The sequence below is a fragment of the Elephas maximus genome, chromosome 22 (genome assembly GCF_024166365.1).
Source record: "Elephas maximus indicus isolate mEleMax1 chromosome 22, mEleMax1 primary haplotype, whole genome shotgun sequence".
Taxonomy (NCBI): domain Eukaryota; kingdom Metazoa; phylum Chordata; class Mammalia; order Proboscidea; family Elephantidae; genus Elephas; species Elephas maximus.
The window spans coordinates 19,207,441-19,228,455 of NC_064840.1; the positions used below are offsets into that span (position 1 = coordinate 19,207,441).

At 41.7% G+C, this 21,015-nt stretch overlaps 1 protein-coding gene across 1 annotated transcript in view; it reads right to left on the bottom strand.

Moving 5' to 3' along the window:
- Positions 1 to 21,015, bottom strand: part of CORO1C (coronin 1C) — an 85,667-nt gene that overhangs the window by 15,527 nt on the left and 49,125 nt on the right. Inside the window, exon 3 of the mRNA XM_049866998.1 lies at positions 14,470 to 14,592. Coding sequence (XP_049722955.1) covers positions 14,470 to 14,592 — 123 coding nt within the window. The remainder of the gene's footprint in view (positions 1 to 14,469; positions 14,593 to 21,015) is intronic.

Genomic DNA, 21,015 nt, shown 5'->3' on the forward strand with positions numbered 1-21,015 from the left:
TAGAACTGCCCCATAAGGATTTCCAAGGAGCAGCTGGTGGATTCAAACTGCCGACCTTTTGGTTAGCAGCCGAGCTCTTTAGCTGCTGTGCCACCAGGGCTCCTCATTAGTCACCAGGGAAATGCAAACCAAAACCACAATGAAACGTCTCTTCACACCCACCGGGATGGCTGGAATCACAAAGGTAGATAATCGCAAGTGTTGGTGAAGGGGTGGAGAAACTAGAACCCCAATACACTGCAGGTGGGATTGTGAAATGCTCAGCTGCTTTGGAAAAAAGCCTGGCAGTGTCTCAAACAATTAAGCAGAGTTATCATACGACCCAGCAATTCCACCCCTACAGGTACACCCCAAGAAAAAGGAAAATAATTATGTCCATACAAAAACATGTACAATGAATGTTTATAGCAGCATTATTCATAACAACCAAAAGGTGGAAACAGCCTTCAAATGTCCACCAACTGACGAATGAAGAAACAAAATGTGGTATAGCCACACAATGGAATGTTATCTGGTCATAAAAAGGAACAAAACACCGATATATGCTACAACATAGATGAACCTTGAAAACATTACGCTGAGTGAAAGAAGCCCACCACACAAGACCACAAATTATAGGATTCTATTTATATGAAATATCTACAACGGGCAAAGCCACAGTACCAGAGAAGTAGGTTAGTGATTGCTTAGGGCTGGAGGACCTGGCAAGGTGCGGGGGCGGGGGGTGGGGGGTGATGATAGCTAAAGGGTATGGGGTTTCTTTCTGAGGTGATGAAAATGTTCTAAAATTGTGGTGATTATGTACAAATCTGTAACTATACCCAAAACCAATTAACCGCACACTTTAAACAGATGAATTGTATGGAATGTGAAATAAAGCTTAAAAAAAAAAATCTTAACTGGTGAAGACATAAGGAAATCCACCAAATCATAATGGGGACATGCCTGGGTAGCAGGTGGGGAAGAGGACAGCAAAAGTTACCAGAGGGAAAGCAATGAGAAGCTTTTTGCTCAACAATGGAGGACTTTGGTTTTAAAAGATTAAGGAACACCCTGAGTCACAGTTAAGCTGAGTAGCACCAAGAACCTTGTAGAAGACCAGATATTGAATAAAATTCAAGTTGTCAAAGAGGCTGAAGTTTAAAATAATTATCTTCTTAAATATGATTAAAGATTAGAATAAGTAAATCTGTCATCAAAAAACATTTTTTAAGGGATGAGTCTATGAAAAATTTAGTCTAGAGCTTGCCAGTGAAAAATCATGTTCAGCAGTGGAACAAGCGAGGAACAGAATTTTCCTTTGTGGGGAATTTTAAGCAGCAGACAAACAACTGCTTGTTTTCACTGCTCAGTGGAAAGCAGAAATCTGGATTAGATGAGTGAGGTCCAGCTGAGCTTTGTCGTCCTGTAGAAAATTAGAACAAAAACTTCGACATTCTACAGTGGGAAAAGTCGGGAGATAGAGCGATTGTTCATGTTGACAGCTAAATATAGCCCCGGATGCAAATCATGGCAAAATAAACCTGCCATTGAGGGTCCAAGCTTGGGACGTTACCTAATCTCTTTGAAACTCCCATCATTCAGCAAATTTAGAGCAAGGTAGATGTGAACCAGTATACAGGGCAAAAGGAAAGCCACCCCCGCCCCTCCCTAGCCCTCGCCCAGACCACAGCCTCTCCTGATGACGATCTCTGAACCATGTTCTTTCCCCTGGGAGAGGGTGGGCACCTGCTTCCCACACAGCATTAAATGTTTGCTTTCATCCCAGAATCAGCTATTTGGAGCGCCAAGCTGAAGCTCGCTATTTGGAAACCCTAGTTGCACAGTGGTTAAAAGAGTTCGGCTGCTAGCCAAAAGGTCGGCAGTTCGAATCCACCAGGTGCTCCTTGGAAACCCTATGGAGCAGTTAGTTCTACTCTCTGTCCTAAAAGGTCACTATGAGTCAGAATTGACTTGACAGCAACGGGGGTCTTTATCTAATTATGAAGCAGGACTGATATTTTGAACAGAATGAACAGAAAATAATGACTAGTAATTTGATCAAAGCACGATGTCGGTAGTGACTCAACAGGAAACGCATTTTGCAAGATGACTTCTGATCCAGCCTTAGAACTGGAGTTGCAATACCACCTATTGTCACCAGATGGCACCATAAACACGGACCACTGGTTTCAATTCTCTCACTAACTTGTAAAGGAGGGGCCCTGGTGGTGCAGCGGTTAAGCACTCGGCTGCCAAGCAAGAGGTCAGTGGTTCGAATCCACCAGCCGGTGGGAGAATGATGTGGCAGTCTGCTTCTGTAAGGATTTACAGCCTTGGAAGCCCTATGAGGTAGTTCTACTCTGCCCTACGGTCACCGTGAGTCCACCGTGAGTCGGAATCGATTCAGTGGTGATGGGTTTCGTTTGGTTTAACTTGCAAAGGCTGTAAAGTCTTCTGTGCCTACCTCTGACCATGATTAAATGGCTCATTTTCTAAATCCCTAATGAACTGTGGAGGGATGGGAGGCTTTGATTAGATCAGTACTCCCAATCTCAAATAAAAGGAGGGAAGCAGAGCTTACAATGAGCGGTTCACATTTTCCTTCTCTAGCTTCTCAACCCATCTTCTCCTTGAATTCTGAGGAAATTTTAATGATGGAGTAGAATATTATATAACTTTTTAAATGAGGAAACTGTGTTCCTTCTTTACCTCACTTTCGGCAGATAAAATGGTTCCCTCAACTAGGTTCATGGGTTTAATACAGGCACCCAACCCACTTTACTACCTCGGTTGCTCATTCATGCAGCATATTTATTCAGCAGCCACTGTAAGGCGGGCCTAGTGCCAGGCAACGGGGAAAAAGACCCTGTTCTTGAGGAGTCTTGGGTCTAGCAGGAGTTAAGAGGATTCTATTAGACTGAAAATCAGACTGCAAATACAAGTGGTGTAACGTAGAGGGGGTTAAGAGTGTGGATTCTGAAGCCAGAGGAACCCTGGTTCAAACCTTGCCTGAGCCCCTTAGTGTGATCCTGGGTAAGTAACTCATCACTGCACAGAGGAAAACATCAAGGCCTACTCTTCACTTCTGTGAGGATGAAACGAGTTAATAAAGCCCTTAGAACACAGAGACAGCGTAGTGCAGTAGTTAAGAACACGGGCTCTAGCCAGACTGACTGGGCTCAAGTCCTGATTCTGCTACATACCAGCTGTGTGACCTTGAAGCCAGTACCTTAACCTTCCTGACCCTTGTTTTCTCATCTATAAAATGGGATAATAAGGCACCTGCCCTCAGTAGGGTTGTTCTGAGAATGATCGTGACGAGGCGTATCTAACACAGGCACTCATTAAGCATTAGCTGTTGTCATTACTCTTATCATTCACTTACGAAGCCGCACGTACAGTAACCTAGGCTGAGTGCTGGATGAAAACGCAAATGTCACGAGGCTACCTTCTTGCTAAGCAAGCTTGCTAGGTCCAGGAATGCTCGCTGAGGAGATGGCCTCTAAGGATGAATAGGAGTTAGGTGACGCGGTGGGAGGAAGAGGGGGATAAAGGAAGGAGGAAATCAAGTATTCAGTTTCAAACTAAAATCCAGAAATGCACACAGCGATCTCCTCTCAAGCTCACATAGCATCTAAACAATGCCCCAAAGAGGCTGGCTGAGGGGCTGACAAGAAAAGGCACCAGTACCAGAGTAAAAAGGATAATGCTGGCATGAGGATTTACAGTAGGAGGACAAAGTGACTGGAAAAGTCTGTGATACAAAAATGAGAAGACCTAAATGCTAACAAGCAGCCATCTAAGATGCATCAATTGGTCTCAACCCATCTGGATCAAAGGAGAATGAAGAACACCAAGGTCACACGGTAACTATGAGCCCGAGACAGAAAGGGCCATGTGAACTAGAGACTTACATCATCCTGAGACCAGAAGAACTAGATGGTGCCCGGCCACGACCGATGACTGCCGTGACAGGGAACACAACAGAGAACTCCTGAGGGAGCAGGAGAATAGTGGGATGCAGACCCCAAATTCTCATAAAAAGACCAGACTTAATGGTCTGAGACTAGAAGAATCCTGGCAGTCATGGTCCCCAAATCTTCTGTTGGCCCAGGACAGGAACCATTCCAGAAGACAACTCATCAGACATGGAAGGGACTGGACAATGGGCTGGAGAGAGACGCTGATGAAGAGTGAGCTACTTGTATCAGGTAGACACTTGAGACTGTGTTGGCATCTCCTGTCTGGAGGATAGAGAGGGTTAGAAACTGGCAAAACGGTCACAAAAGCAGAGACTGGAAGAAAGGAGCGGGCTGACTCATTAGGGGGAGAGTATATGGGAGTATGTAGTAAGGTGTATATAAGCTTATATGTGACAGACTGACTTGATTTGTAAACTTTCACTTAAAGCACAATAAAAATTATTTAAAAAAAAAGTTCAATTAAAAAAAAGTAAAAAAAAAAAAAAGAAAAGACCATGGAACTCTTGCCTCTGCTGGTAAACCAAGGTGGTGGTGTTCTCTGTGGCGGAGTGTGGAAAAGAGCCGTGTGATCCGCCAGTCTTTTCACATAAGCACACGCGTTCTCTTGCTGGTGCCCAGAGGCCCTACTCGCAGGCCTGTCTTTGTGTGGCCCTCTGCCCTTTTTAGGGTTGTCTGCTGCTTCTGGGTAGTGAGGGCTTGCCTCCTTCAGTGCAGGGGCAACAGGAGCAGAAATGCCACTTGGTGCACATTTAGTCTTCACGTGCGAACCTGGGATACAGCCTGGTGTGGGGGGAAGGAAGCTGCCTGGATGTCAGAAGACACGGGCCCCTGTCAGAGCTGGGATGCTGACTGGCCGTGTTGACATTACAAAGAACTTCACTTCTGGGAGCCTCAGTTTCCCTGTTTGAATCTAAGGACAGCAGCACCAGCTCTACCTTCAGGTCAAATGGGTTACAGCATTTTGCATGCCCCAAATACCATCCTAAGGTCACACGTTGCTAATATGGAGGAGGGCACAGGCTTTGGAGCCCCCTTACCTGCTGTGTGACCTTTAACAAAACTGCCTAACATCCCTGGACCTCTGTTTCCTAATTCGTAAAACGGGATAAACTCCTGCCTTGCTGTGCAATTTTAATGAGTAAATGTAATCATGCACGTAAAGGCTTAGTAAAGTGCCTGGCAAAAAAAAAAAAAAAGTGCCTACTGGATGTTAAGGGGAGCCCTGGTGGTGCAGTGGTTAACAGCTCAGCTGCTAACCAAAAGCTTGGCAGTTCAAATCCACCAGCTGCTCCTTGGAAGCTTTATGGGGCAGTTCCACTCTGTCCTACAGGGTGGCTATGAGTCAGAATCAACACGACAGCAACGGGTACGTGTTCGTGTTTGTTACTCTTGCTGTTACTATGGCCACTGTAACCCCACATATATGTTTAGCTTTGAACATCAGGATTTCTCGGAATCAGTGTTATCTTCAAATGCTGGACCCCTTTGACTAATTTTATACGTTGTGTGTGAAAGCGCTAGTTGAAATCTCGGCCAATTAGCCCAAACGAGAACAGCTGTGATCTCTATGCAGTTCTGTTAGCCCTGCTCTGTCCCATGGCTACAGACTGGCACTCTCACCCCAGCCAGATTTCTCAAAAGTATATGTGGTGAGCAGAGAGGAAAACAGGTCCAAAATGCCCTGTGCCGTGCCCAGGATGGGCGTCTCAGTATGGCGGCCCTGCAAGTTATTCCCTCCAAACCCTCGCCACTTTTTTTTTTTTAAATAATGCTGCACGCCCCTGAAATTTTCTGTTTGGACAACACATTACTATGGCAATGTTTTGTCTTGTTTTGAAAGGAAAAAAAAAATACACAATCAGTCCCCAGGGTTCCCAGATGAAAAACTGAATCAATCAGTGAAAACTCACTGCACTTCTGGAAAAAAAAAAAAAAAACTTTAAGCACATGTTCTGAACTATTGTATCACTGGCGTGCTTTTCACATGTGAAACCCTGAATATGGAGAAAGAACAGCTCAAGGGAACAGCTCCAGCAAGAAAAAAGCGAGGGAAATTAAGACACTTGGGTTTCTCTCAAGCAATAATTTTTAAACGCAATTAGTGTGATGGGTTTATTTTCCAAACACAGTGTCATTTTAAGGGCCACACAAAGTGTCTCCAGACACCGCTTCCTTATTTTCATCACCTGCCGTGAGTTGGCTACTGGGCGAGGCACTGGAGTTACAGCCATAAAAGAGGCTATCCCTCCAAAAGGGACGTTTAAAAAACCAGTTCCAAAGGCAAAACGAAGGGCAGAGATGAGCTGGAGGGACAGGAAGAGGCTTACAGATTCGGTAGCAGCTGCAGAGCAGCCCAATCCCTACAGAAACTGCTGACCCCGTAACCCCAAAGAGCAGTAGTGTGGAGAGTCAGGACATTCCTAAGTGAACCATGACATCCAGGGCAACATTAGGTTTGGGAAAATCAAAGAACTGAGTGCTGGCTTCTGATTTGCCAAGGCTCTAATATCCACTGGCAAATGGCCCAGATGCAATCTGTACAAAATGGAAATAACACGAAGGACTGCTGAATGACTGAGAGGCAGGCACAGGGGAAGAAGAATGCTAAGGAATGCGCTCTCATCGCCAACCACAACATCACTTCCGTTTTTATTTCCAGGCAAAAGTGTATGAGGAAAATTTATAAGAGAAGCAAACATATGTGAAACAGGGAGTTAACTTTTGTTGACTTCGGCAGGAGAGCAAGACTGGTTTGAGAAAAGGAAAAATCGTCAATCTGAACTTACACGGGACCCTTCAGGACATAAAGCTGAAGACAATAAGACTACAATGTCTGTGAGATCTTTTAGTCTCTGGAAGAAACAATTCAGCCATCCCGTTCCCCCACGTAGCCACGTTTTTGCCTTTGTGCTTGCCCACTACCCTGCAGATAAAATGGTGAATCAACAGCTTTCAATAAACTTAACTTGGCTGCTCTTTGTGGTTTTTGAAGGCATTATTATCACATATAGAAATGGATGAAATGCTTTATGTGGTGTTGTATGTATATTGGGGCTCTGGTGGCACAACGGCGAAGCACTGGGCTGCTAACCAAAAGGTTGGCAGTTTCAATCCACCAGCCACTCCTTGGAAACCCTATGGGGCAGCGCTACTCCATCCTACGGGTTGCTATGAGTCAGATCGACTTGACGGCAACGGATTTTCGGTTTGGCATGTATATTAAGGAAACCCTGGCGGCGTGGTGGTTACATGCTACAGCTGCTAACCAAAAGGTTGGCAGTTCGAATCTACCAGGTGCTCCTTGGAAACTCTACAGGGCAGTTCTACTCTGTCCTGTAGGGTTGCTATGAGTCGGAATAAACTTGACGGCAACGGGTTTGATTTTTGGTTTTGGACATATATTAAAGGAGCCCAGGTGAGGCAGTGGTTAAAGCAATTGACTGCTCACTTAAAGATCAGAGGTTCAAAGCCACCAGTGGCTCCATGGGAGACAGATGTGACAGTCTGCTTCTGTAGAGATTTATAGCCCTGGAAACCCTATGGGGTCCTATGAGTCAGAATCAACTCGTCGGCAGTGGGTGGGTATGTATATTACAATTAAAAAAAAAATTTTTTTTTAAACCACTATTATTTTCTTAGAGCTAAAATCCCAAGTAAAATACTTGCTACAACCTTAAAAATTCTCTAGGAGAAGATATTGTTGTAGAAAAGAGCCCAAAATTTGGAAAGTCTAGGAGCAAGGTATAGTTTCTGGGCAGGAGAGTTTATGTAACTGCTATTTACCAGTACAAAACAGTGCTTCAAAAAGTAGTATCTTAATGGTTATACTACGCCAATATGATTTACTTTTAGGTTGCTTAAAGAAGCCATCTCTAAAAGGTGAAGAAATGTACCGTGAAGCTGGCATTCCTTTTCCTAACACTGCCATCCAAGTGACATCACTGTCACTTCATCAAAGCTCACAAAGTCAACAAATCACTGTTCTGTAACGCTCATTTGACCCTGAGACAGACAGAGCTGAGGCTGCTGTCCCTAGCGTCAAACAGGAAATGGAGGCTCTCAGAAGTGAAATCCTTCTGAATGTTAAAAAGGAAGGCAAAAAGTACTTTCTAAAATTAATTTTATTCTTTTACAGTTCATTTGATAAACTACTTCTAGCGTATTTCTCTACCGACTATCTGCTAAAGGTGTTCTTCCTTCGATGGATATATTATAGCTACACACCAGAACTCATTACTGAACATACAATAACTCATTACACATCTATAGCTTCCTTTTGGTCTTCCCAATAGGTATCATTATTATTTTACCCCCATTTTACATGTGAGGCAACTGAGGCTGCAAGAGAGTTTAAGTGGCCTGCCTGTGTTCAGAGCCCTTGCCCGGGCTCCTCTCAGTATTTTTTCTCTCCTACAACTAGGCCTTTGTGCATTATCTACTGTTTCTAACACAAGGGCTACTACCACCATTAAAACCACACAGAGCTTTTCTTTAAAAAAAAAGAAAAGAAAGGAAAAGAAATATGGTATTGTTTGAAATTTTTTTTATCTATCCTATGATATTCTTTTATCTTTCAAAGTGGAAAATGAGGTTAAGTATTAAGAAACAGGTGGTGCATTAAGAGAATATAAACATTTTTAACAATGCACAAACTCCAGAAAAAAAACTAGACAAATGGGAGCTCCTAAAAATCAAACACTTATGCTCATCAAAAGACTTCATCAAAAAAGTACAAAGACAACATACAGACTGGGAAAAAAAATTTGGCTACTACAAATCCGATCAGTGTCTAATCTCTAAAATCTACAAGGTGCTGCAAAACTTCAACAACAAAAAGACAACCCAATTAAAAAATGGGCAAAGGATATGAACATACACTTTACCAAAGACGACATTCAAGTGGCTAACAGATACATGTGGAAATGCTCACTATCACTAACCATTAACCAAAAAAAATCAAACCCAGTGCCGTTGAGTCGATTCCAACTTATAGCGACCCTGTAGGACAGAGTAGAACTGCCCCATAGAGTTTCCAAGAAGCGCCTGGTGGATTCAAACTACCAACCTCTTGGTTACCAGCCATAGCACTTAACCACTACGCCAGCAGGGTCTCATTAACCATTAGAGAAATGCCAATCAAAACTACAAGGAGATACCATCTCACCTCAACAAGGCTAGCATTATAATCCAAAAAACACAAAATAATAAATGTTGGAGAGGTTGTGGAGAGACTGGAACACTTATACACTGCTGGCAGGAATGTAAAATGGTACAATCACTTTGGAAATTGATTTGGCGCTTCCTTAAAAAGCTAGAAATAGAAGTACCATATGATCCAGCAATCCCACTCCTTGGAATACACCCTCGAGAAAGAAGAGCCGTCAAAAGAATAAATATGCACATCATGTTCATTGCAGCAATGTTCACAATAGCGAAAAGGTGGAAACAACCTTTGTTGTTGTTGGTAGGTGTTGTCAGGCTGGTTCCGACTCAGCAACCCTATGCACAAAAGAACGAAACACTGCCCGGTCCTGAGCCATCCTTACAATTGCTGTTTTATGCTTGAGGCTCATTGTTGTAGCCACTGTGTCAATCCACCTCGTTGAGGGTCTTCCCCTTTTCTGCTGACCCTGTACTCTGCCAAGCATGATGTCCTTCTCCAGGGACTGATCCCTCCTGACAATGTGTTCAAAGTATGTAAGATGTAGTCTCACCATCCTTGCTTCTAAGGAGCATTCTAGTTGTACTTCTTCCAAGACAGATTTGTTCGTTGTTTTGGCAGTCCATGGTATATTCAATATTCTTTGCCAACACCACAGTTCAAAGGTGTCAATTCTTCTTTGGTCTTCCTTATTCATTGTCCAGCTTTCACACGCATATGAGGCGATTGAAAATACCACGGCTTGGGTCAGGTACACCTTAGTCTTCAAGGTGACATCTTTGCTCTTCAACACTTTAAAGAGGTCTTTTGCAGCAGATTTACCCACTGCAATGTGTCTTTTGATTTCTTGACTGCTGCTTCCATGACTGTTGATTGTGAATCCAAGTAAAATGAAATCCTTGACAACTTCAATCTTTTCTCCATTTATCATGATGTTGGTCATTGGTCCAGTTGTGAGGATTTTTGTTTTCTTTATGTTGAGGTGTAATCCATACTGAAGGCTGTGGTCTTTGATCTTTATCAGTAAGTGCTTCAAGTCCTCTTCACTTTCAGCAAGCAAGGTTGTGTCATCTGCATAATGCAGATTGTTAATGAGCCTTCCTCCAATCCTGATGCCCCGTTCTTCTTCATACAGTCCATCTTCTTGGATTATTTGCTCAGCATACAGACTGAATATGTACGGTGAAAGAATACAACCCTGACGCACACCTTTCCTGACTTTAAACCAACCTAAGATAAATAAAGTATGGTATGTTCACACGATAGAATACTTCGAAACAACAATGAATCTGGGAAACACCTCATGACATGGATGAATCTGGAAGGCTTTATGCTGAGTAAAATTAGTCAGTCTCAAAAGGACAAATATTGTATGAGACCACTATTATAAGAACTCAAAAAATGGTTTAAACACAGCAGAAAATATTCTTTGATGGTTACGAGGGTGGGGAGGGAGAGGGAGGGGTATTCACTAACTAGATAGTAGATAAGAATTATCTTAGGTGAAGGGAAGGACAACACACAATACAGGGAACATCAGTACAATTGGACTAAACCAAAAGCTAAGAAGTTTCCTGAATACAACCAAACACTTTGAGGGACAAAGTAGCAGGGGCGGATATCTGGAAGCCACGTTTCAGGGGACACTTAGGTCAATTGGCATAACAAAGTTTATTAAGAAAATGTTTTGCAACCCACTTTGGTGAGTGGTGTCTGGGGTCTTAAAAGCTAGCAAACGGCCATGTAAGATACATCAATTGGTCCCAAACCACCTGGAGCAAAGGTGAATGAAGAACACCAAAGACACAAGGAAAATATGAGCCCAAGAGACAGAAAAGTCCACATAAACCAGAGACTCCATCAACCTGAGACCAGAAGAACTAGACGGTGCCCACCTACCACCAATGACCACCCTGACAGGGAACACAACAGAAAGTTCCTGACGGCGCAGGAGAAAAGTAGGGTGCAGAACTCAAATTCTGGTAAAAAGGCCAGACTTGATGGTCTGACTGAGACTGGAGGGACCCTGGAAGACATGACCCCCAGACTCTCTGTTAGCCCAGAACTAAAACCATTCCCAAAGCCAACTCTTCCAACAAAGACTAGAATGGACTATAAGACATAAAACGATACTCGTGAAGACCGTGCTTCTTAACGCAAGTAGATAAGTGAGCCTAAATGGGCAGGTCCTGTCCGGAGGCGAGATGAGGAGTCAAAAAGGGACAGGAGCTGGTTGAATAGACACAGGAAATCCGGGGTGGAAAAAGAGGAGTGTGCTGTCACATTATAGCGAGAACAACTAGGGTCACATAACAACGTGTGTATAAATTTTTGGATGAGAAACTAACTTGAACTGTAAACTGTCACTTAAAGCACAATAAAAAAAGGAAAAAAAAACAGGTGGGACAGGAGAAGATCAAATATTTGTTTAAAATTTCATTTCAATTGCTAAGCTATAAAGGTTTCTTGTAACTATTCCAATAATAATAATAACACATGCTTTGAGGGACATGAAGTGATTAAAGAGTGATTTAAAAATCAATGTCATAATTAAGAGCTAAAGAAAAAAAAATTAGAAGAATTTATCCCAAAGCATTATTTAATTTACAAAATGTTCACTCTGGCAATGTCAATAACGGGGCAACAGGAGGGGATTCTGGGAAGACAGTGATGTCAGTGGCAGCATAGTTTTGGGATCTCCCTAAATCCTCCCATAAGAACACAAAGCAAGCAGATAACAAAACAAAAACTTAGTATTTATACAAAACCAGGCAATAATCCCAAAATGCATGTGGACAGGGACAAACCACCACAGCCACGTGACCTGCATGTTATCTGCCTCTGTGCATGGGAGGAAGCAAAGGGCAGCAATGGGGCGCCTGACAGACAACAGCAGCACTAGAAACTGGGAGCGGTTTTGCCTTCTCCAATGGCAGGTGAGTGCAGGAGGCCTGCAACAAGGAGGTTTGAAGGGGCTGGAGCAATCTAGGTCCCCTGAACTCATAACCATAAAATCATAAAGGAAGGCAAGGAACTGAGTATTGTAAAAGTCAGAAGACAGGTTCCTTTTGGGGAGTGGAGGGGGGCTGTGACTGGGATGGGGCACATGGAGGAGTCTTTGTGGAGGTTGGGAAAGTTCTACTTCTTGAGATGGGTGGTGGTTACAGGGTGTCTGCTTTGTAGTAATTCATTGAATTCTACGATTGTTTGGTGTGATTTGCTGTGTGTTTGATAATACAAAGATTTAAAAAGGGCAACATGACCAGTAATGCTGGAGACAGGGAAAGGGAGAGAGGGGACATATCAAGCCTATTTCTTCAAGAGACGTTGAGACTCTCAGTCTAAGGTTTTGGTGGCAGACCTAGACAATGTTCCTTTTCTTTAGCAAAATCTATCTGCAGCCATTAAGATGATCCAGTTAGCAAGGCACATTAAAGGGAATGGTTCCTTTTAACAGCAGCATATTTCTGTAATATGCTTTGGCTGCCAAAACTATGAGATCACAGGAGGAGTCATTCTCAGCCAAAAGTCCATGAGGAGAGATGGATAAATGTTTAAACGATGTAGTTCAGGAATTAACGAGTGTTGATGTAAAACAATTTTAATCGATGACGCGTCCCAAACAATGCTGTTAGGTCTGGTTCAGTCCACAGAAAATGAACAGGAGAATAAAAGCACTGTGCTTCCCTAAATTCTCCACCTTGTGTGGCTGAGACCCCTTGCAAGTTAATTAGGGACGATCTCCATTTATTTTAGGGACAGCAGAACTCCCTAGCTGTGTTTATTCCCAAGCTTTTCAATATAATTTGGGCTAGGATTAAAAACTGATCCAAACCAATAATTAAAATTTAAGTCTGAAGAACATAATCAAGGACAGGAAGCTTTATATTCCTGATCAAAAGGAAGATACAGAGCCAAATTTCAAACCCTCATGGAATCCAGACTTCCTGGACCCACGGAGGCTAGATGAACCCCTGAAACTACTGCCCTGAGATAATTTTTAAACCTGTAACCAAAAATATCCCCTGAAGTCTTCTTAAAACCAAATAATAGCTTAGCTTAACTAGTAAAGAACGTCTGCCTTGAGCATTGTGCTCTTTTAAGATCTCTTCAGGTGGGGTCAGATTGACAACAGCAACTCAAAAGGTTAGATAGGAACCTTAGGGGGTGTTGAGTTTCTACTAATGGACGAGAAACAGCTGAGAAAAGGAGGGTGAGAATGGTTGCACAACTCGAAGAATGTAATCAATGTCACTAAACTGTACCCGTGAAATGGTTGAATTGGTGTATGTTTTGCTGTGTATATTCTCAACAACAACAAAAAATAATAATAAATTACAACAACAACAAAAAAATCCCAAAGCATGGTTCCACTTCACCAAAGTTCATTTTGCTAAAATAACCCACTTTGGGAATCTAAAACAGGGAACGTAAAGAACATATCTTATCTTTAAAGGTTTTTTGTTTGTGTATCTGCATAAAGGAAACGCTCGTGGCACAGTGGCTAAGTACTATGGCTGCTAACCAAAGGGCTGGCAATTCAAATGCGCCAGGCGCTCCTTGGAAACTCTGTGGGGCAGTTCTACTCTGTCCTATAGGGTCGCTATGAGTCAGAATCGACTCGATGGCAATGGGTTTGGTTTTTTTTTTTTTTGGTTATCTGCATAATGAGAACTTTCTTAACCAAGGTCCCCTCGACAGAAGATAACTTCTCACATTAGGATGGAAATAAGCACCTGTAAAAACTCTTACTATGTCTCAAGACTGGTCCCATTTTATACATCCCTGTGGCATCTGATTTCACTGCAATTACAGCTTGTGCTAGCAGCCTTTTCTCTCCCTTCAGGAGTCACGTGGTCAAACAGCATTGACAGAATTATTGGAAAGTCATCTTACTTTCTCTAAAATCTTCCCAGAGCAGAAGCCAACCGTCAACAAGAACTTATACACACTCACACTTTACAAAAGCAAAAAAAGACAGTATTGACCTTGTGATATAGGGGCATATAAAAGGCTTATGGAAACCCTGGTGGCGTAGTGCTTAAGAGCTATGGCTGCTAACCAAAAGGTGAGCAGTTCAAATCCACCAGGCGCTCCTTGGAAACTATAGGGCAGTTCTATTCTGTTCCATAGTGTTGCTATGAGTTGGAATCGACTCGACGACAGTGGGCTTGGGTGGGTTTAAAAGGCTTATCCATAGTTAAACTTTAACGTAGCTAAATTCTTGTATAATCCAATGGACAATCAAAAATGTTATGATTTTCTGCCTTTCAAACTACACAAACAAACGTTTTGCAAGTAGGAGGTGAGAAGGCAAGAGCTGTGTGCATGCGATGAGCTTACCATAACTGTGCAGTCTTCCGAACCACTGGCTATGACTTGGTCGTTATGTGGGCACCAGTCTATGTCAAGCACCGGTCCTGTGTGGCCACATACTGTAGGGTAGGATTTGTCAATTCGACCAGTCTGAAAGAAGAGAGAAACAGGCCCATTATTTTAACATTGATACCTTCAAGTTTATATGTTGTCTCAGGCCCATATGTCCCTTATTACTGCCACATGTAACTCTCAAACACCTACATAGGACATTCGTAATAGTCAATGACAACTGGTAAGAACTATCCATTTTCATTTCTAGAAATAACTACTATCAATGACATTCCATCAAATTTCAAGGATCTAAACTTCTAGAAACATAAGATTTTATTTAATCACACAGACACAGCAAAATACAATTCTTCCCAAAATACAATTTTAGATAGCCAAATTGTTCATTATAGATGTGTTTTTACTGTTAAAAAAAAACCAACCTGGTATTACTCAAAGTGTAAAATTTAACTTTTAATATAATAAGCTAATATCCTTGAATATACAAATTAACAGTTCTAGAACGTCATGGCACCGTGAGCAATCATAGTTAAAGTAACGCGACCCAAAGCTTTAGCTATTGTTGAGGGGTTAAGGGGCATACTACATTTTAATGGCTCAGTCTGCTCATTGTCTTCAATTAACACAAATGCCAACCAGAGAGTCTATTTAACACCAACAACACCAACTTAGGCTTCTCCCATTTTCTAGTTCCACATCTCATTAAGAATAAAATGTTTCATGTTGGTCATAAATCACCATCACAATCTGCTCGTGTCCACACATTTGAATGTAAAAGCCAACCTGGCTTATCAGACCAATTTTCTTATTTAAGGTGATTACAGGTTAGGGATGGTGTCAACCAAGACACTCACTGCAGCAACAACAGCTGTAACAAAAGCTTTTTCCTTTTTTGAACAGGTTAATGGCAGTTCACGCTGAAGTTCTGTACACTGGAGCAGCAGGTGTATAAAAAGGAATCACCCCAACACCTTAACAGCCCATTTTTGATGTTTTTGTTGCTCTCTTGGCAGGCTTCTTGGCAATTTTTTCAAGATTTGTAAATTCCATGATTTTCCCACTTTGACTCAACTGTGGAAATTTCCAGAGAAGCTGTATGCTAAAGTGAAGACCACGAGCTCTAGAATCAGGCAGATATGGGTTCAAACCCAGGCTCTACTGCTTAAACGGCGTGTGACCAACCTTAGGCAAGTCATATAATCTCTCTCAACTTCAGCTCATCGTCTGTAAAATGGTAGCAATAATATATACCTCCCAGGATTACGCAGAACATTAAATGAGAGAACATTTTTTAGCTGTTAGTACAGGGTCTAAAACCAAACCAAAACCAGACCTGTTGCTATCAGACTGATTGTGACTCATGGCGATCCCATGTGTGTCAGAGAACTGCTCCACAGGGTTTTTAATGCCTGTGATCTGACAGAAAGGGAGCCCTGGTGGTGCAGGGATTAAGTGCTCAGCTGCTAACCTAAAGGTCGGCAGTTCGAACCTATCAGCCAGTCCACAGGAGAAAGACGTGGCGATCTGTTCCCATAAAGATTACAGCCTTGGAAACCCCATGAGCAGTTCTACTCTGTCCTATACGGTCACTATGAGTTGAAATCGGACTTGATGGCAATGGATTTGATTTTGGTTTTAATTTTATGGCAGTGGATTGCCAGGCCTTTCTTCCAAGGCACTGCTAGGTGGATTGCAATTGCCAACCTTCTGGTTTGTAGTTGAGTGCAAATCATTTGCACCACTACTGCATGTTAAGTGCTTGATAAATCATAACTAGTATTACAATGATCTGTATAAGGTACGTAATGACTCTACTTATAGTGAGTGTTCAAGAAAAAATGACTGTCATGTGTTATTATTAGCTTTTCTAGCAAAATATATTCATTTATGCCATCATTCCAATATGTGTTATTTGTGAGTTTTTATGGGCCAGAGCCGGTGCTGAGTGCTGGAGACCCAGAAGCAAACCTGCGGCCCTGTCCTAGCTGAGTGTGGAGTCCAGTGAGAGGAAAGGGACATTGAAACAGCCAACTGCAGAGTCCAGTGAGAGGAGAGAGATATTGAAACAGCCAACTGCAGCAGAGACCTGCTCCACCAGGACAGGCACAGGGGCCACAGTACCACAGAAGAAGGCATTCAGTCAGGCGAGGGCAGGGAGGGGTGGGGACCTCAGTCTTTGGTAAGGTTTTCTGTTGAGAAAGGTGAGTTCTGTAAGTTGAGACCTGGAGACGGCCTGTCCACAGACCTACGGCCTAGTCTTTATTATGTCCTCCCCTTTTATCTTATAAAACTAATTCAACCCAGTTCGGATCCCCTGAAAATTATCATCAAAAAAGGAACTCATCAAAGAAAATGGCAACAAACAGTATTACATAGAATCTGAGTGTTAAATGAAAAAAACTATTTTTTTTTTTTATATTTAGTGTTAAATGAAGGCTCTGCTATTTTCTAGCTGTAAGGCACAGGCCAAATTACTTCATCTCTCAACCTCACTTCCTCGTCTGTAAAATGAGAAGAACAGTTCATTCTTCAAGAGCTGTGAGGATTAAAGGAGACAACCAAGGTAAGGTACTTAGTACAGTCTCAGCACCCGAAGTGCTCGATAAATGTTACCCAAAAATTTAAAAGTGCTGGAATTCCCTCTACCACACCCCTGGTGGCTTCTCTGCTTTAAGAAGGATCAGCTACTGAACACCTACATGAGGTGTTTTTACCTAATTCTCTTTATTGCATCCTCACAAAGCAGGGTGTGAGGTAGTTCTTTCACTGCCACCACTACAGCTATCGCCCCAGGTAACGTTCTATTGTGCAAGATGGTGGTGGTGGACCTATAAGGGCTCATTTTATTATAATAACAGCGAATCATTATTATTTAAACTATACTGTTATGGTTTGAACTGTGTCCCCCAGAAATAACTGTTGTAAATCCTGACCTCTGTGCCTGTGATTATAATCCCATTCGGGGATGGGTTGTCTTTGTTATGTTAACGAGGCAGGGTTACTGTAGCGTGTGTCTTGAGTCAATCTCTTTTAGATATAAAAGAGATTAAAATAAGCAAGCAAGTAAGCAGAGATGGGGTAACACAGATGCCAACACATATGGAGAGCTCCAAAGATCCAGGGAGCAGAAGCTGAAGAGACAAGGACCTTCCTTCAGACAGAGAAAGTCTTCCCCTAGTGCCGGCACCCTGAATTTGGATTTCTAGCCTCATAAACTGCGAGAAAATAAATTTGTTAAAGCCACCCACTTGCGAGATTTCTGTTATAGCAGCACTAGTTAACTAAGACGTATATATATATGATACATTACTCTTATAAATGTGGTAATTCATACTTTAAAACATTCTTACACAGGGAGGCCAGAATGAAGTCTGACACACATTTTAATAGGCATTCCAGAAGAACAGAATAAAGAGAACGGAAGAGAGGCAAAAATTGAAGAGATAATGGCTAAGAATTTTCCAGGTGCAATTAAAGGTATAAGTCTTCAAATTCACCAAGAACAAGTCCCAAGTAGTATAAGTAAAAATAACTTCCCAACTACTCACATTTTAGTGAAACCTAGAACAAAAAGGAAATTACATAAGCAACCACAGAGAAAAGACAGATTGACCTACAGAGAGTAATTAGACTGACTGTGGACAGACTTCTCCAAAACAATTACAGAAACAAAGAAATGCGAAAACATCTTGGAGATGCTAATATATATAGTCATGTAAGCATATTAAAATGCTTTAATTTACTAAATAGTTCACGGGTTAAAAAAATCATAATGGGCAATAGAAAAAAGTTATAGCTAAATGATAAAGGCTTGACGTGGCAAAACTTGTGGTGCGCAGCTAAAGCAGATCTTAGTGGAATATGCATAGCCTTAAATCCATATATGAGAAGACTGAAAATAAATGAGCTGAGCATTTAACTTAAAAGTCAGAAAATGAACAGCACTACAAGTGGTGGCTGCATAACACGATTAATGTAATTGATATCACTAAAATATACATCTGAGATAAAAAATGAACAGCCTACACCCAAAGAGCACAAAATTGTAAGAGCAGACATTAAGGGGAAAGAAAATACATAATAAACACAATCAACAAAACTGGATAGATCAGAAAACGAGAGAATACCAGTAATAAAAAAAGGAGAGGGGGGTATAACTTACAAATAAGGTAGAAACTTATAGAACACCAAAATACTAGGAATAATATTTGACAATAAATTTGAATAGTCCAGATACAATAATCTCCTAGAAAAATATAACTTAGCAAAACTTACTAAAAAAAAAAAAGAAAAACCTGAATAGACCCACATAGCCATAAAAGAATCTATAGTGTAAATCTACCTATTACCCATTCCCCCCATAAATTAACCACTACACTCCAAAAAGCATTAGGCCCTGATGGCTTTACAGGAGAGTTGGACCAAACACTCAGGACACAGATCATCTCAAACAAACCTTTCCAGAGAACAGAAAAAAAGGTGGATGCTACCCAACTCACTGCATAAGGACTGCATCATCTTGATACAAAGGACAGCACAAGAAAGAAAATTTTAAGCCATAGAGATTGATGTAAAAATTAAAAAAATAAACCAAATTCAGTGTGAGATGTTCTCAAAAAACACGAGCAAAGTGAAAAGACAGGCTACAGACTGTGAGAAGATATATGCGACATACACAATGGACAATGTCAACACACAACCCAAAAGAATAATGGGCAAATGGTATGAGCAAGGAGTGAGAATACTTTTATTTCGTGTATGTTAAACTTTTAGATAAATGATACTTATTCTTATAACGAACAGCAGTTGCATTCCTTCTTTTTTTTTTCACTGTTCCCAACGGTGCTGCAGTAAACATCCTTCTTGGACAAAATACAGGTGTTTGTCTCACACAGACCACCTAGAAGTGGTATTGCTGAGGAGCAGAGAAACCTCACAGAGAAAGATACATGAATAAACAATGAATATATGAAAAGATTATCCCGCTGGTAATTAAAAAAAAAAAAAAAATCAAATCCACTGCCATGAAGTCAATTCCCACACACGGCAACCCTAGATGACAGAGCAGAACCGCCCCACGTGGTTTTCAAGGCTGTAATCTTTATGGAAGCAGACTGCCACATCTTTCTGCCATGGGTTTGAATCGCCAACCTTTAGGTCAGGAAAGAGCAACTGTATCAACTCTTGCAGGAGAATATCATCTTACAATTTCTTTTGAGAGCAGTTTGGTAGCAGCTAGACAGTTAAGCAGGGAGAAAGATGTGTCAGTCTACTTTTGTAAAGATCTAGAGCCTTGGAAACCCCGTGGAGCAGGGTTTTGTGAGTCCTGTTGGGTCACTGTGAGTGGGATTCGACTCAACAGCAGTGGGTTTGGTTTGGAGGTAGAAGGTTAAGCGCTCAACTACTAGCCAAAAGGTTGGCGGTTTGAACCCACCCAGAGGCGCCTTGGAATACAGTCCTAGTGATCTGCTTCTGCAAGGTCACAGCCTTGAAAACCCCGTGGAGCACAGTTCTGCTCTGCACACATGGTGAGTGAAGCCGTGAGTCAGAACTGACTGGACAGCAACTAACAACAGCGACAACAGAGGCGGGCGATGTGCCCCTCTGCTCCTCAGCGATACCCATTCTAGGTGGTCTGTGCGAGGGGAACACCTGCATCTTGTCCAAGAAGGATGTTTACTACAGCACCATTGGGAACCGTGAAAGAAACAGAAGGAATTCAACTGCTGTTCACTATAAAAATAAGCATCACTTATGTAAAAGTTCAGCACACAAAATAAAAGTATATGTTATCGATCCATACACACGTAACTGAAGTACCCAAATATGATACATACCAACTCTGAGGAAATGGTTACCTCTGGCGACGAAGAAAAGAGGACGGGATGGGGAATGATCACTTAGCTATACCTGTTCAGGTTTTTTTTTTTTTTTCCAAAAAAGAGATACATGAAAAAAATACCGCAAAATATTAACATCTGTTTAATCTTGGAGGTGAGTACGTAAGTGTCCTATTAATTTGTTTGTTTGATACGCTTCCTATTTGATTGGAAAAAAGGATTAAAAATATAATGAAGTTGAGAAATACACCACCGTTTTGCTAACTCTATATTTAAAAAAAATTTTTAATGCCCAGAAAAAGAGTTTTTCTACCGGAATTGTTTTATTTTATGTCAGGGTGTTTGGATTCTTAGGCTCTCTCCAGCAAAACACATCTGGCATCGTCGCTAGTGAAATATAGTCACCGAACTCCGAACTCCTAAGGACCCCAAATGACTTTTTTCAATCTGGGTTAAGAAGAGCTTTTGCCCGGAGAGAAAGCAATTTTGAGGGGAATCTGAAAGTGCTAATACTAGTTGTTCTTAGTTACATACCGAAAAGCTTATTGACTTTTTTTTTAAAGTTAAAATTAAGCAACTTTGGCTAAAAATTAAGAGCTATTCACCAATATTCTTCAGTAAAATAAGATCTTTAAAAAAAGAATAAGCATCTCTGCCATTC